This window comes from Hippichthys cyanospilos, chromosome 1, assembly GCF_059441005.1.
Source record: "Hippichthys cyanospilos isolate Australia breed blue-spotted pipefish chromosome 1, RoL_Hcya_1.0, whole genome shotgun sequence".
Classification (NCBI taxonomy): domain Eukaryota; kingdom Metazoa; phylum Chordata; class Actinopteri; order Syngnathiformes; family Syngnathidae; genus Hippichthys; species Hippichthys cyanospilos.
The window spans coordinates 14261333-14279793 of record NC_142369.1 but is presented as its reverse complement, the minus strand read 5'-3'; the positions used below and the strand labels follow the sequence as shown (position 1 = coordinate 14279793).

Genomic DNA, 18461 nt, shown 5'->3' with positions numbered 1-18461 from the left:
AATACATATAAAAATCCCCCCCAAAATGAAGTTTACCCTGGTCCATGTTTAGTGTGGTACACCATAGTGAGTAGTTGTCACCCTTTAAATAGGCAAATTGACAAATTTCAAGTTTGAGGACATATGCGATGCTAATCAGAGGACAGCCCGTGTTTCAACCACATACCTTTGCCAAGATACAGTAAGTCTGGGAAACAGTGCAAAAACCTGACTTCATCATTACAAACATATCAAAAACATTTTTGACGGGTTTCATACCGACACCATTGTCCTGAACAGTATTTTACAAATATTGTATGGACAGAAATACAATAGCCTTACCGGGCTTTTTCGGGAATTTTTCCTCCGAGCAGCGGTTGCACGGTGATTAGTTGGAATTGTCCTCGCGGCTCCTTCATCCCAAATTATGGCCATAGCTTTACATAACTATACCAACATCAATACACCACCATTAAAAAAATTACTAGGACCCAAAGAAAGCTGCCATTGTATGATACAGCACAAGCCTCTGCTAGCTGCTAACGATGAGACACACGGTGCATTCAAATGCAGTAGGACATTTCAAAGTCAGAGAGAGCGTCTTAAGTATAATGATTATCAGAGTAGATAATAATGTCATATTATTAATGTTGAAAATAAAAATCATTGCATCAGGAGCCTGGGATAAACCTGAAAAGGGAAAACAAAATGAATAGGTTGCTCCTCAAATCAGGTCAATGATTCACAAACCTGCATTGAAAAATGTTGAGCCTTGTATACTATAGAAAATAATAAAATGTTTAGTGCAGAAAAGTCAACCTCAACTTTTTCAAACCTCCGCTCCATCGGCCCCAAACTGTTATTTACTAGAAGAAGGAGCTACTTCTCCTCCCAAGCCAAAACTGCTGAGAGAATGCTAGCATTAGACGTGTGCATGTGTATTTACATTCGCAGTCACATCTACTTTCTGCACACTGTCATTACCGTAGACCTTAAACTCCCTAGCAGCAGCAGAGCTAAAATCAGCGGCACTTGATGGCACAAATGAAGGGAAACCGCACAGTGGGCCGACCTCCCAAACACTCGCTCAGACGAGTAATGATGTAGTGACACTAGGCCACAAGGAGCCCCGTTTTAGAATGGATTCATGAACGAAAAAACAGCTCCTTGAAGTGTGCCTCACAAAGACAGCTGGGGATTTCTCAAGTACGTACATAAATGCAACCACCGAACTGTTTAGCGTTGTTTATTACGAGCGTTTGTAGGTCAAATGTTTGTGGGTTAAACATTTCCTCTGAGGTTTTGTTGTTTAATGTTAGAATGTAATTCCTGTCGGGATCAACTCAAGGGTAATCAAGCTCCAAAGTCAGCTGGGATAGGCTCCAGCTCACCACCGACCATAAAATCAAGTGCGATAGAAAATGAATCCACGAACAAGAGTGTGTTGGTTTTCCACCAGATGAATAGTGGAAAACTGTAATGACAAAAATAAAACGGTAACATGTCATTTATAGGTAATTTACTAATGCTAGTTTCTTTTTATTTTCTTTTTTATTTCCCAACTTTTGTTTATGAGTTCTTCACATTGCCTTTCCGCTTCTTGCTGAGAGTACAACTTAGAGTGGCTTGAGGTTTCTGCTTTCAGGATACGGTCCCACAAGCTGACCCTTTTTTTTTTTTTTAATTAAGAGAGGGCAAATGATCACAGACAGGATCTACATACATAGAAAGGTCAATGACAGCTCAGTTTCTTTAGAAATCTTCTCTCACACAAATAAGCTATGGTCAAGGTTCAATTAAAAGGGCACATTCAAAAGACTGACACTTAGAGGGGTTTTAATTTATGTTTTTTGGGGGGGCTTCCTTTGAAGCATTAATATTTTACTCATACAAAAAACACCGGAATCACTGATACAGTGGAATTGATGTAATTGAACAGCTCTTTATAACAACTCAATTCCCAGCAAAGAGTCGCTCAAAAGACTGTTCATTTGTGAGCGTCACATCACAATTATAATTGCTGCGGATCATGTCAAAAAGTACACAAATACGCATAAGAAAGAAGAAACAAAACATAAAACAGCACATCAGACTTTGTGTACTTAAAATAACCACACTGCCAAGCTTCCACTATCTTGACGCTAATGCTGAATAGCAGGAGACACTAAAACAATGCTCAGTTTTTATCCTTAATGAAGAACAATTCATGTTAATGCTGCACTCATAAGTTGAAGGAGTGGACACACCTCAGTGCATAACACTGTCACGGATATCATTTTTAATTGTCTCATCATCAGGTCAAGGCATAGATACCAAAAATCAGCACAATTGCAATTCAACTGAAAAACTAAACTAAACGTACATGAATGTATGGTTTTATCAATGCAATATAAAGAGATGCTATTTTTACTCATTCTTTACTCTAAAAAAAAATCCACCTAAGTACAGTAATTAACAAAGCATTTGTAGTTCGAATCAGTGTTGATAGGCTGTATATTTCCACCTCAGCGGTTGTGCGCCTCGTGTCTTACGTCAGGCTCTACGTCTCAACTCCACTATGCAGAATAACATTGAGGCCCTTTATGGGAGCCATGTGTTTCTGATTACGAGGGCAGAGATTAGAGGGCGGGAAACAGCGGTTGGTGTCTGCCTTTATACCCCCTTCCTTGCCGTTCGTCCTCTTTTTACCCTCCCTTCCTTTGCTCCCCCCGGCGAGGCTTCTCTGATGTGGGCCGCCAAGTGGACATCAATCAACAAAAATCGCACCCTTCGCCAAACTCCCAATCTTGCATATGCCCTCATGTCACCAACAGTGTCTTCTGACAGGTGCCGTTTTACATTTGAACATGTACACTTCACTTGAATAGAATAGAATAGAATAGAATAGAATAGAATAGAATAGAATAGAATAATATCAACAAAATCCAAGATTCAAGAGTTTCATTGTCATATGCATAGTAATACCACACAATGAAATTCTTATTTCATTGTTTCATTTGTTTCATTCTTATTTCGGGGTTTACTTCCCCAAGCAGACTACATTCCATAATCGAGCAAATAATGAGGCAGGCAATAAAACAAAAACGAAAATAACTAAATAAATAAATAGAGGAATAAGAGCAGTAACAATGAACCCTAAAACATTTTGTGCCTGCGGTAAAATGACTGGTGATGAGGTCAGCCATCAGACTTCTCACCTTCCATTTTAGGCCTTTGATTCCAATCAGATCAATTGAATTGAATTGATTTGTGTTGCATTGAATTGTATGTACTCAGTGCACCGTGGAAGACTGGTTCGCACATCTGACACATAGTTCAGAGGTCTGGGGTTCAATTCTACCTTTTCCCATTCTTTTTGTGTGTCGTTTCCATGTTCTCCCTGTGGTTGCGTGGGTCTATGGGCACTCTGGTGTCATCCCACGTAGCAAAAACATGCATGATCGGTGTATTGGACACTCCAGATAGCCCTTTGTGATTGTGAATGTCATTGGTCATTTCTCACTGTGTGCCCTGTGATTGGCTGGCAACCAGTCCCAGGGTGTTACATGCCTATTGCCAGAAGATGGCTGGAATATGCACCAGGAAGCCACTGACCCTAGAGAAAATAAGCGCTTAAAGAAAGAGGGGATGGCTGGATGGATGCGTGTACTCACTTCAATTTCTCTCCTTTCACATATAATAACTGGTCTAGCTAGCATTGATATTTTGTTGATGACAGACAGCATTCTCTAATTTATCTGATTCACGCTAGTGAGCGGTGTGGCTTTGGTCAATCCGGAGCGAGAGAAAGGATTAAAAGTGCGGCTACATCCAAAATTTCATTCATTAAAGCATATTTGTACTTTGCTACTTTCAATCACTGTAGCCAACAAAGTGTACAATTACTGAGAAATGCAATCTGTTTCTATTGTTAACCACATTGATTTTTCTGTATAGTGCTCTATTGGCACATTAACGTCTATTGCATTAAAACAATTCAACCGTGAACTTTCAGAGCGGTCTAGTTATTCTATTACCAATTCCAATTATACAATCCACCCATTTTCACTGCACTATGAATGACATCCTCCACATTCCTAGCCATTTCATTTTGTGGCTCCACAACTGTTCATTTATATTTTCATAAATCTACACTTCTGGTGTCGACACTCGCACAAAATAGAGAGACCGCAGCTCTTTGACATGACATTCTTTCATATATCATCATTCCTACGCCAGATGGAGCAAAATACGTTTTTTTATAAATCCATTCTCTAGTACAGATGGTCATGACCGGCTTGTTTTGGAAAGTTTACTTTGATTTTGACCCAAGATGAGGACAAATCTGTAAAAGAATGAGAGCACTATGTCATCAAGTAAGGAAGAGAGAGGATAAAAGGCACAATGACTGTCTTTGTACTTTAAATAATCTTGAGCTTTAACCTTTGCTTTTTTGATTGGCAAAAAGAAAGCAAAAATAACTATCTGTATGTATTACCTGTTTGATTGAAGCTGATTGCATAAATCTGAATCTGAAAGATGTCATGCCAGTGGACAATATGCTTAATGGCCTGATTATTTGTATTTCAAATCATATCAAATGACATGCAGGATATAAATAAAATAGAAAAATGAGGGGACATATGCTAACTAATTATGCTTCTAAGTATGGATTATCTCAGTGCATTTCACTGCACCAACTATATTATCTACCTAAAAGTATATGTTTTTTTAACATTAAGAAAAGAAAAAAGCAATATAATTAAACTTTCAACAACTGTTTACTTTTTTTACATTGACAGGACTCCAAATAGTCTAAAACTGAAAAAAATAGCGTGTACATCAAAGAGCCTGAAAAAAAAGATGCCGATCTTTATTTTATTGCAATTACACTTCAAATGGCAAAAACAAAGCTTTTACCCGGGGTCATCCGCGCCCCGCCTTGGCATGTCCTCGCAGCCCCCCAGCTGGGCCCATTCCAATATTTGAGAAGGATTGGATTAGCTGCAACAGTACATGATATGCTGCGCGGTATATAGTGAAGGCTGGTAATCTAAATGTCTTCTCTCATAGCCAAAGTTCTTAGCTGACTGGAGGGCACCTTTGGTGCCTCAGGAGAACAGGAAGTTGCTTTCAAAACTGAAGCTCTCCTGAGGAGGAGGGAGAGGTGCTCCCACGTTTGATCCTTTGCCAGCCGTCACAATTCCAGGGGGCTCCTGGACAGACGCTGCTCGGTATGCTCCGCAACGTCTGCGTTTCATAAACGTGGAGAAACAGACTCTTTTTTTCCACTCTGTCAGCAGATGTGTGCAGAAACATCAGCTCTTGGCGCTTGACGTGTAATGTAAGCTGAAAAGCGCTGATCTTCAACTCATGTGGGATGCCTCCGCTCATCGTTTCTGCAACTTTGTCACCCAAATACTCTAGTTTAACCTCTGCATTTTGTGACGCTCAAAATTTGACCCACTCCCACTGGGGCTGAGCAAGTTTTACAAAATATTTGTTAAAGATAAAGAATCTTACTTCCTGTTGCTATTGTTGCAAAAAGTCGTTGTTTGAAGGGTTACGTCACTATGACGCAATGCTATTTTTTAGAGCATCTATAGTATTTCCCATCAGGTGTTAGCATTAAGCTAGTAAAGTTGTTTTAAACAGTAAAGTCCTTTTAAATGGCTTGAAACCTCTTTTTTTGAAGAATTATTTAAGTACAATTTGCTGCAGTAAGATGCGTATCCTCCAAGGAAACACTGTAGATTATGATAACCAAACGCCCCATTTCAACTGGGACAGTCACAGTTTTGAGCCTCGAATCCGGATGGATTTCACTAGCTGCATTGTTTTGCCCTGACTTTACGTAGGTTGTGTCTCGACACCTATTTAAAAAAAAAACAAACAAACAAAAAAAAAACACGTGATCACTCGGGGTCCAGGAATAAAAGTTTGGATAATGGTGAGTGCATAGGCCAGTTAAGTGCTATTGAACGCTTATCCAAGATAGCAATTAGCATTAGCTAAAATATTACCCAAATAATAGCAACCTCATGTCAAGAGATTAATCGGCAATTAAATTATACAGTTCGTGATGTGCATATTTCATTTGCAGTGAACTTGACGTGTCCCACTTTTTATTTTAGAAAATCTGTTCACCCTACTGTAGCTATTATTTTGATGCAAAGAATTGTGAGGATCGCCTATGCAAGGATTACAGAAGTAGACGAGCTCCTGAGCAAAAAATAAGCTTGAGGGCTAGCATGTTTATGAGAGCCACAGTGGGGGGGGGCTTCCAGTGTTACTGCTTCTTACTTGACACACATCACATGCTCTCAGCCTGAGGTTTTTGTCTGGAAAACATTCCAAGAAGGAATACTTTTTATTGTAATTGGAAGTATAATTGTTTTGTGGCTCGGATTAAGATACACGCTATGGCCAGAAAACTTCCAGGAAGTAGCCAGATGTGTTTTACTGCCGACTCACAGCAGCACAACCAGTTTGTGTCCTCCCCTCATTTAACGGATGTGTCATTCAAAGGGAAAACAATGTTAAGTTCTGAAAAATCCTGCTAACTTAATGCTAATGCTAAATAGAATTTATGATATGTAGGTAAGTGGGTAGGTATGGATATTTTGATAGATATCATTCAAAAGGATAACAGTGTTAAAGTGCTGACACCCTGCTAGCTTAATGCTAATTATAATTTAGGCGGGCGGGCGGATAGACAGACACATAGCTAGCTAGCCAGACAGACAGACAGACAGACAGACAGACAGACAGACGGATAGACAGATAGACAGATAGACAGATAGATCGATAGATAGATTGTGCACTTGGTTTTCTTGGTTGTCATGTTTTTTTAATGCTTTTTAGTTCAATTGCTGTGTATGCATAGAGTTAGCATGCTATTAGCATGAAAGCAATGTGTCTGTATGTTGGATTTGCAAGTTCTATGTGAAACAAAAAAAAACTCAATCAATGAGTTCCAGTACAATAAAACCATGATGTGGAAAAAAAAAAAAAAAACTAAAAGGGAAAACCAGCTACGGATGAGCCGATACAGATTTTGACTAACACAATGTATATTACTCGTTTTGGGTTGTAAAAAGTCAAGTTAAATTTTATTTTGAGCGATAAAACAAGCATCGCTGGAAAGGCCTTTCAACATGTTAATAAACGCAGGCTCCCCTTGTGGTTGAATGACATAAAGAGGATCATTTTCTCATGAACCAACTAGCTTTGCAGCATCGTTTCATGTTGCTAACACAGTGAGATGCTGTGACCTTTCCATAAAACCAGCACAGATTTTCTCATGAGCAAGCAAAACAAAGCATTCCCAGCAGCACAGCGAGTGCCAAGTGGTGGTGCCAACTCCAAGAGATCCCAAACTTTCCAAAAGCTTCAATCTTTGCGGTCTAAGAATAGCAAGACAGATATTATTTCTCACAACAGCGGCCACCTGCTGTCTCCCTTGAGCCAGGACTTCACTGTGCACCCACAACAGAAGAACCAGCATCCAATTTGTGATCAAGATCATCTGACGAGTAGTGGAGATTCAAAGGTACGTTCAAAAGAGGACAAAAGTCCTCATTCATGGGAGACAAAAAATGAACAAAAATATTGTTGAATGATTGATTCTGACAGCTGAGTGATGTTATTTTAGTGTAATAACCTTGTTGGCATAATCGCTAGGAGTTTTTCAACAAGAAAGTATTTTAATCAATAAATGATGTGCTCTTTCCAGTACACTCCTTGTGTGTTAAGCCCATAAATCTGTAATCACACCAATATGGGTCAATAAATCCTCTGTAAAGCAACAGAAAGTGAATTTCTTTAACATCATCTGCTTTAAATGTGCAATGAGACCTTCTCATCCAAGAGAGAATCATATCCATATTTGTTCTTGTTTCCATTATTGTTTTATTTGGTTGGCATTTTGAAAACTGTATTGGCTACACCATTTTTGGCTACGCCCTTTGAGCGAGAGGCACTCTACCTCCTGGACTGGTCTTCAGCAATCACAAGACAAACATCCATTGCCACTGGGGGTGCACCAAAATCAAAATGTTTGGCCAAAAACCAAAATGGAGAAATGTTTTTCCACCTATTGCTTTGAGGTAGCCTATCAACTTCGGGAATGGATTGTAATGTTACCAGCATCATCCTGCACTGGTTTGTAAATGATTCATGAAAATCTAATAAAATTCCACACTACGGCTCTGGATATTTCTTTTGTTCAGTGCTTGTTATAGTGATATATAAAAGGTTAATTTTGTACATTGATATACCAACCACAAGAATGGAAATTAGAAGCCTAGTTATTTAGGTAATGGTAAATTAGGTATTGTAAACATAAGTGACTATATGATCATTTATTGTAATTCAGTAAAATATCAATGTAATTTCACCCCATCATTCTTCTTGATCTATGTCAGCTTTTATAAATCGATTAGCGCTCTTCTTCCACCGATCAGATTAGAACCCATCTGCAGCAATGTCAAAGAAAAGAAGCTGGCAGTGAGTGCCGGGTGTTTAATAAAGAATGGAAGCCTAAATACATTTTTACGGACGCTCGATCCGAGGCTGTGTGTCTATTTTGCAAGAAAAATTTGAGACCGTAAGTATTTTATGTCCTCAGAGCAAGAACAAATTTGAAAAAAACTAGCTTATCACACAGGTCAGCGATTCACCATATCGAAGTAATTGACACTTAATGATCTAGCTAAACAAAAAAAGAGTCATTTTCATTATATTCTTTGGCACTGGACAAAAGCAATGATATCACGGACACTGCTCAGTTTTTAACTTTCATCAGACGGCTTAATGAGAATTTCGAGATAAGGGAGGAGTTTTTGTATATGGAATCCCTGAAAGGAAGAACTTGGAGAGAGGACTAATTAAACAGCGTATCACTGGCCATACAGAGGCACTTTGGAGTACACTCGCCAACCTTACCACAGATGGATTCTCGAATCCGACAGGAATAAACATCTGGATGCTCAAGAGGATTCAGGACAGGGTGAAAAAGGACAAGTGAGGAGGAGATTTCACCAGAAGGAGACTTCACCATCGCCACTTTATTCATTTTCTTGAGGAAATTAACACTGATCACACCGACTTATTGTACCATTCTAACGTCCTCCGGTTAAGTTTAGGAAAGGTATGTCAAAGTGTGTTGGGAGCTCAAACAGGAGATTATTTGATTTTTGGAGCTACTTGAGAAGACTGACAATTTTCCAGAGCTGAATGACACAGATTGGCGTTGTGATGCAGCTTTTGCTGTGGCCATACTGACACACACGAATGAGCAGAATGTCAAGCTAAAAGGGACAAGCCAGTTTGTGCATTGAATTCAAGTAAACATCAGTCTTCAAAACCGAGCTGGTTAAAACATGTAAAAAATATATAAAATCACTGGATGACCCGTATGAGGAATAGTGACTTTGAAAAACTGACAGGGCGCTTCAGATGGCAACTGAGCTCTCATCTGACAAGGTATGGAAGGACAGGTTCAACATCCAAAGGATGGCACAGAGAACGCTCACGTTGTTTGGCTCTAGAAATGTAAGTGAACAGACTTTTAGTGTGATGAACAACAATAAAGCACCCCTCAGATCCCAGATGAGTGATGAACTCCTCTGACGTGTTCTGACAATCGCCATAACAGTGTTACTGCCAGATTTCGATGCGCCGGTGATGTATTGTGAAAAAAATGTGTTTTTTGTTTTTTTTATGTATGAAAACTTGTTGCTGACCCGACCCAGCTGTCAAATTTTAAAAGTCAATGTGGCCCCCCGCACCAAAAGGTTTGCCCACCCCTGTGCTAAAGCGATATTAAACGATAACGATAAACACCAGTGTTTGACTATATGTGCGATGATGATTATTCATAATCAATAACAAATCCCTCTCTTGACCTCAGCTGAGGTCAACAAAATGTTTCGTTTAAGCGATGTTATCAATTTTACAGCTTGACAGACCAAGCAAAAATCATAACTTCCAATCTGACTCCACTTACTGTTTCTCCCACATAAACATATTGTCATGCCCTTCATCACACCAGAATATCTGTTTTCTTACCCACACACAAATAGTTTAACAAAACGATACACGAAAATGACAAAGGTAAAAGCCAAGTAAATTCACCTTCACCTTTCCGTGGAAATACTCTTTGAGGGTCAGGACTTTTGTGCCTTTGAATTGTGTTATGAAGTGAATTCCTCCAAAATATTAAGTAAAAGCTAATTTAGGTCAAGGAGCTCCATGTGTTTACTATTAAAACTTCATTGACAATGAGATGATTCCCCAAGATTACGTGTCATTTAAAGTGTACAAAAAAAATGGAGGCTGATCTGTGTGTATGTGTTTCCTGACACGTCATACGGGGGAGAAAATAAAGATCAGCACTCAAATCTTGTTAAGAGGTCCCAGAAAGGGGAAGGTGTCTCGCCAAAGATGAGCTGCAGTGACACCATGTGGTCAAAAGCTGTAACTCCAATGAGGTAACATTTTCTTTAGTTTTCCTTTTCTTTTAGCGTTCCCTTGGTTTGACAGTTCAAAACGTTGAATTCCTATCATTAATCACGGGCAATGAATTGCTTAAGCGCATTGGGATTTGCATTAGATTGAGGACGCTACAAAAATAGCACCAGAAGATATGTACTTGGAAAAGAAGTGTAAGTATAGTAACAGAAACATACATGCATTTTAAGTCTTCTGAACAAAATTAGTTTCGCACATTTCACTTTTGTCTACAACAAATGAGGCTGTCACGGTTTTAACTTTAAATAATGTATTTACATCCCTGACTTTTAACAGTTTTTTTTTTAATGAAATTATTTCAGTTTTTGTTGCTCAATGACGGAATCTTTTCATTTTTATGTATCATTTAAAGTGCAACCACCTGAATAATTACATTAGAAATGATCATCAAATAACCCAGAAACTCAAGTTAATTTAACACAAATTACAGTGTGTCAGCCGTCACATGGCAGGAACATTTTTCTTATGAATTCACCTCGCCCCTTTTCACTTATTTGATTGTTTATATTGAATTCAAATTGTAATTTTTAATTGAGGTAATAGACTATCACCATATTGAAGGTGAAATGTTGGCACCCCAAAGTGTCTAACCTTAAAATGAATACTCGCTGAGTCGCGAATATTAGTCTAAAAAAGTACTTAACACCCTTATTATTTACTTCTTTTTTTTCATATTGTAGCTGCATTGCACCAATGGATCTAATATTTTGGTTACCTTATCGAGCAACACGTTGATCAAAAGCTTACAAAGTACTTCGTATGATGCAGAGCAGCAACACACTGCTACAAGCACCGTAACAACCATAACATAATCGTAACAAACTCATTCGATTATTTTATCTCTGCATTCAATCAGCAATGTCAGCAGTTTCCTCTAATCGGATTAGCGACATCAAATGAAGCGTTGCCAATGGCCACAAAGTAAGCAATAAACCACCTCGTCTCTGTTTCAGTTTGATCCTCTGGTCGCCTCCTTGGTTGCAATCTGATTAGTGGCAGTGCCACCATGCATCACTGGGTATATGCACGTGTGTGCGTGTGTATACCTTGGCAAAATATAATTGAGAAGCACTGCTGCTGTATATTGAAATTGGGAGTTCATGAATTCATTGGTTGACAAGTGCAAGCCACACATTTACATATTTTGTCAAACATGAAACTTTTAAGTGATAAAACATTCTTGTAACCTAGATTTTCAATGATGAATCCACAACTAATTGATTATCAAATGAATGAATACTCGTCAGTAAATATCTCATTTCTGTAGACGTAGAAGGAAGCACAATCATTATGTTTGTATTGAATTTTTTTTTTTACTTCAGAAAACTATACAATCTTTTTTCTGACGTTATAGACCTAAACCAGTGAATGAGTTTACATTATTTTTACATTTCTTCAGTGTAATTTTGATATGTTTCTGTTTGTGAATAAACATATGGAAATTATTATTTTATTGGATCTCTTTTGACAAAGGAGAACAAATTACTGGTTTGCTAAAACAAAAATCATTAAGGCCCTGATTTAAGACAAACTCACTTACGTTTCCGCCAAACTTGTTTGGTAGAATATTGCCAGAATAAATGCTTTAACGTCTGTAAATCAAAGGGTTTTGGAAGCTAACAACTCTAATCAATGGATTAAACTATACTGTTGCACATGGTTTATTAATTTCTTTTGGTGTTTGTCCAAACGCGGGATCAGAAGTGTTACAGGTCCATTCTTTCTCTCTTTGCTGTCATCAAATTGTAGAAGCAGAGCTGCCACCTGGCTCCTCCTGTCTGTCAAGATCCGGTAAGTGTGCAGCTAATCTTACAACAAACAAAAGTAGGCGAGGAGGCCATTCTCGACCTATGACCTCTCCAGCCTACTACCCCACTTTGCAAAGTTGAGTACTCGGTTCATGCTTTGTTAAGGCCGATGACGATGCTTCATTATATTGTATTGCATCATAGACTGGGTGTGTGTGGGACGTGCAGGGTTCGTTTGGAAGGATCATCCTCTTAGGCAACCAAATATGGTTCCTCGCCCGATAAAGGACACCTATCAGTTGTCCATGACAAAACGTCAAGCAATTCCAGTCTGGTTCATTCCAGTTGATCAGCATGAACTCACTGGTAGTTTATTCTGATTGTATTTGACCTGATTTTTCACTGGGACGCTCCAAACATTCTTCAAGGATTACTCATCCTTGCATTTTTATGGTCATGTAAAATAAATGGGATTACTGTTACATTTAAGTGTGATTTCACATTTTTTTTATTGTATAACATGCACATATGACATTGTACTCTTGAACAAATATAAAGGCATATTTTTGGACTGGAGCATATAAAATGCATTTGGCACTTTGCAAGTAAGTAGACCAGCTACTTTAGTTGAACATTTTATGTTTATACTCCCAAAAATATATGTTTCAGCAAAAATGTGTTAAATTAATTCCAGGTCATCCGATCGAAGATGCCAACTCAGCAGCGTCCCTTATCTCAATGTTCATTCCCCCAAAGGACGCACACTCACATTCAAGATCAAGTCCAGTGGCTCCAGTGCAATAATCAGACATCCATGTCCATAAACTCGTCGCAGCTGCAGCGTCTCATGGTTGCGTTGCAGATTGGACCGTGTCCGTGTGAGCCGACACTATGACGGGGTTTACGTTGTATTCTGTGTATGCTGGCGGCAGATCGTCGGGCTTGAAACCCAGCTGGAACGCAACAGAAGGACAGGAGATCAGTCACACACACGCAGACAAAGTCACTCACACAAGGGGATGCTCGTTAAGACACAATCTGGTTGCCGGCCAAGCACGGGGATGGACGAACAAAACTCTTTACCCTACTAAGTCCTAGCGTGCTCAGTAGAGGACATGCTAGCCTTTCCGACGATGTCCCGTGTGTATGGGTAGGACACAATTGACTTTGGCTGAGACAAAATGAGCACAACAGTGGACACAAATAAATAGTGTAGGCTAGGTCTGAGGCGGATATTGCATTCAAGTGATACAACTTGAGAAATTAGACAGTTTATCCACATTTTTTGGTCGCCGACAAACGACCTGTCCGTCCTTTCGCTTCAAAATCTCAAATGTAGTCTTTGAATACATGTTCGCCCACTCCTGAGTTCGAGCTTCGTGGGTGTATTTTGCAGATTATTTATTCATTTATTTAGATGGCACGCTGTGTGCAGTACCTCTATATACGTAGATAACAAAATGTCATATCTTGGCTGTAATTATTTTGCTAACCAAGTTCTTTTCCATGTATAATTAATACCATTAAAAGGATGTTTTGCAAATGTTGTGGACTAAAAATGACATCACATGTGCTCAAGGCTCTGTTAATGACCAATCATGGCTCACCTGTTTCCTGGTCTTAGTCATGAGACCTTTGCAAACTGAGCTGTGATTGGTTGTTACCTAAGCCCCTGAGTACATGTGAGGTCATCATCAGTAAAGAATAAGTGGAAACGTGATTTGGAATGTTCTGATTGTACGTGAACTATAGATAAAACATTATTTTTTTCACTTGGGAAAATGACCCCCAAAAAAAGTGTACTTTCACTTTGAGTCTGCCAGTCACTTATTTTGGATGTCAGTCCATTGCCAGCTACTAGGTGGCACGTCATGTTTGATATTAAATTTGAAAACAGACGAATGAAAAGAAAGTATTTCAAGTTCAAACTAGATTTTGTAGAAGATTAATGTGAAATCCTATTCATCTTATTTTTTTAGCCTACAGAGATTCGTTTTTGGGTCCATCTTTGGGTATAATTTTTAATGTATATTAACTGGTGCTGAACAAATGATTATTGTCAACAGCGATCGGTACATTTTAGCTGTACTTTTTCCTTTTTTCATCCATTGGTCTTTGGTCTCAATATATCTACTTTTTCCGAAATGTATACTTCTTAAAAACTGGTATAAAAGAATGCTCGGGGAGTATTTCAATGATAAAGAATCACCTCAGTATAGGAAGGCGGGGGTCCACAAAATCCCCCAGCAGCGTTGTACTGCGGCGGTGTAAAGGTTTCTTGGCTGTAGCGAGGCACTCTATGTTGGTCCTCTTCCTCCTGCTGCTGTGACAGTCTCCCGTGAAAGGGAATGAAATATATGGAAGGAGGGTGGCCGTCGTGCTCGGTTCGCCTCCACGCTTCCCTCTCGATCTCCTGCTCCCTCAGGCGGCTGCACGCTCTGCAGAAGGTGGTGCAGAACATGATGAGGAGCCCCATGCCCAGGACGGCCAGGAAGATCCTTGGGAGGAAAACCAACGCGGTTGCACTTTGGTGTTATGTTTGGACTTCGACACGTTGTACTTGAAATGTACTTACTCAAGAGCGGGGATGCTGCTTAGAGACATCCTTCCAAGTAGGCTGAACAAACGTGGGTTGGAACACAAGAGCAGTCAGACCTGAGCGGGAGTACGTTTCGGTCTATTTAACTTCAAGACAGCTGAAATGTATTTACTCATTCATTATCACCATTTATGTCAAGTGGCGATTCAAACAAAATTCGAATTGGCGAAATACATTACGTAGAAATTGCCAGATCATTCTCGCTGTGGTAACACAACATTCTGGAGCAAACACCAGTTTATGTAAGTACAGGACAAATTTATAACATAGAATACATAGAGTTAAGTAAATGTACAAGGAGAACAGACCATTGATTTCCAACCTGCCTATCTCAATCATGTCATTACATTCAAAAGGTGCTTTACCCTTGTGCACACACTTTGCAAACAATACGCATTACATTTTTCCCCTAATTTTGTAAATGCTTTTAAAGGCGTAATAATTTGTTTTTTTTTTCTTTTTAACCTTCAACCTTTTAACACCCACAAAAAATAAAATAAAAATGGTATGGTCTGTCTTTGTAGCCTGTGAATTGATGATGTTAAGACATAGCCATTATTGGTTTCTACCGCCACCTACTGTCTTGAGGTGAAACACAAGCAAACAAAGAATTGTTTGACTCAACGGAATTTTGCAAAAATCCCAGGAAAATAAATGTCATACAGTAAATCCTATTAAACTGCATCTCAAAAATTGTAATTGTATAATGGTTTAAATATCAGAAATATCAGAATCATTGCATTTTGAAATTTTACATGTTTTAATCATCTGCTTGAAAATTCAGCTCCCTAGTGTTTTTTTCCCCATTAATAGCCTACTTTTTTTCATTGAAAAATAAAATCAAAGGAATTTCCATAATTTGGAACATAATACCACAAGGGTTATAATGAAACAAACAATACATGGATGCTACATCATGTTTGACATTTATTTATTATTCAAGTTCACACTTCAGCAGTTGTGCCTAATGTGCAAGGAAGCTAATGAAGTGCTAAATAGATTATCACTCAGGAGCAAAGATGCTAGTGCTCACTTGTAAAGCCTTGACACACTTGCTCAATAGCTGCTTAGGTGTATATTGGATATCACGATGTAGATTTATTTTCAGTACAAAGTTAAACTAAGATTAACACCTCAAACAAGAAATAATGTTGTATAAACTTGGTAATGTTAACCGCTAAAATGCTAGGCTAACTAGCATCTAGCTGTGTGTAGTGCCTCTGTATGGCCATTCATAAAAGGAATTGAGGAGACCAGATAATCCCTATTATTTTACTGTAAAATATGTACTTTCACAAAGATACCTCGCCTCAACTAAAAAGGGTTCCATAATTTAAAGCAGTACAGCAATGCATCACATTTCCATTGTTGAAATCCACCTGGCCGACCTCCCTCTAATCTTGTAACTGCACGATACACTTTGTACCACAGTAATTTGTCCAAGTCACCATGATCTCTGAGTGTGTGTGTGTGAGTGTGTGTGTTTTTTAACAGCCCATGCATGTAGAGATAGCATCTTTAGGAGGCCACCTGCTATAACATGGTTTACAGTCTGCTTTTACAATCCTAACGCACTGGTTGTTACTGGTTGGATTTGTTGCGTAAAGATGTCGTCACAAATGATTGGAATGTTGTAATGCCACCAACTCCTCCAATTTTAGAGTTCATTTTATAGGCCTACTATTTGATTTCAAACCTTCAAGTGGTCGAGCCCCACTTACCTCTATTTGTTGCACCGTACCAGCACAAATGGCCGGGTCATTTAAAAAAATACTTGGCATTTTACACAACTTGAGATTTAAAACTTTATTTCAGTGCTTGGAACCCTTTTAATGATGTTATTAGAATAACACAGCCAGAACAAGACTGAAAAATAAAACCGCTTCTACCCTGGCGACATCAAAGTCCTGAACAAATGACATCACAATCTATCCGCCACACAGCAGTACAGTATTTGTTTTATCATCCTGTTCACGTGAATGTTTACAGTGTGCAATAATTCGATGATGAAGTCAAATGCCTGCATTTGTCTTGTTGTGCTACCCCAAACAGTTATTTCTTCCAAAAGTATTTCCTGTTTTGAAGATGTTATGAAATCTACAATGTCAGTTTGTACAGTTAATGATACAGGTGTTTTTTATAATATCATTATGTGGTCTGACACTGTCAACAAATATATTGAATTTAACTATGATCATTTGTCCTGTATATGTTCATGTATCATATATACAATAGGGAAACACCGGTTAAGATGGCCGTTTTAAAATAAGTCATTTTAAGTAAGACTTTTTTTTAAAATAAATATATTTTAAAAATCTTGATTCAACCCCGGTTTCAAGTTACATCAGTGACCACTATGTTTCTTTTTATTAAACAAAAACTGCAAACATGCAATACATCTCCATGTATTATGATGTGGAAAACAAAATACAGTAGTTTGTGACCTTTAGGTAGTCACATGACACTTTCACGAGTGTCTGAATCATCACATTGATTACTGGACTGTACTACTACATGGTGAAAAATGACACCCACCCAATGTCAACAGACATGTGTTGTAACTGTAGTTATAAGCTCAATTGGGAGGCAGATAGTTTATAATTCCTGTAGGAAGTTCTGTCATTAGATTATTGGTACTATTACATTAAACTAAGGAAAACTTTAGCAAGTATTCAACAATAGTGAATACTTTGTTAATCATTACTAAACAGTTGTAAAAGATGATAATACTGTAGATGCAGGCTCACAATTTAGTCAGTTGCTCTGTTCTTTTGAATACTTAACCAGTTGTTACAAGTTTACCATACGCAGTATGACGAGCCTTACCGCAAAGTCCAAAGAATAGGACGAAATACCTCAATCTTCTTCAACTTTACAGTAAGATAAGGAATACTAACTAAAACGTTTATTGTTTCTTATTGTTTACCTTTAGTTTTTAATTAACTTTCTTGACAGACCAAAGAGCGTACTGCCATGACATTAATTTCCTCTCGGAGTGGTTCATTACGAGTTACCGCTATTCCCCCCCAATAAAAAACAAAGAAAGCACATTTATACAGATATTATACCATTATATAAATAATAATAAATGTTTAATACGTGTACTATTCCCTGCAGTTTGCTGGCAGCCAGTTGAGGGTGTCCCCCGCCTACTGCCCAAAGTCTGCTGGGATAGGCGCCAGCAAGCCTGCGACCCTTGTGAGGGTAAGCGGCTTTAGAAAATGGATGGATCAATGGAGAAAATTGGTCCCCATGTAAAGTTCTATTTTGATATGTTCTTATAGCTTCAACTAGTCAACTAGGGTTAGGGTTAGGGTTCTGGAATGAGACCTCATGAGAGCTCGCTGCTATGTACCACGATCATACTCTTCATCGAAAGGGGAACGAGGAAGTAAAAGTTCTTACCTTGAGTCGCAACGACGGCTCTCCTCAGGTGTGGGCTCAAGGCTCAGCTGAGTAGAGGTTGTTCGGATTAGGGTGTGCTGCTGCCAGGGAGCGGCCCGCGGCCCGGTCTGTGCAAGGGTTAAGCACAGAAAATGAACCAAGGAAGACTTGCTCTAATGCAAGTGGACGATCACACACGTGGACACTGCCGATGTGCTGTTTTCTATTATAGTATATGG

The 18461-nt window shown here is 38.8% G+C and overlaps 1 protein-coding gene across 1 annotated transcript; it reads right to left on the bottom strand.

Moving 5' to 3' along the window:
• Positions 1–12896: 12896 nt before the first annotated feature.
• LOC148429363 (uncharacterized) lies at positions 12897–18409 on the bottom strand. Its single transcript, XM_088429050.1, has 4 exons — positions 18244–18409; positions 14815–14894; positions 14449–14737; positions 12897–13192 (listed from the first exon to the last, which is right to left on the bottom strand). The coding sequence occupies exons 2-4, from the start codon at positions 14841–14843 to the stop codon at positions 13085–13087; spliced, it is 426 nt and encodes a 141-aa protein (XP_088285176.1). The 5' UTR covers positions 14844–14894; positions 18244–18409; the 3' UTR covers positions 12897–13084.
• Between the last annotated feature and the right edge of the window lie 52 nt (positions 18410–18461).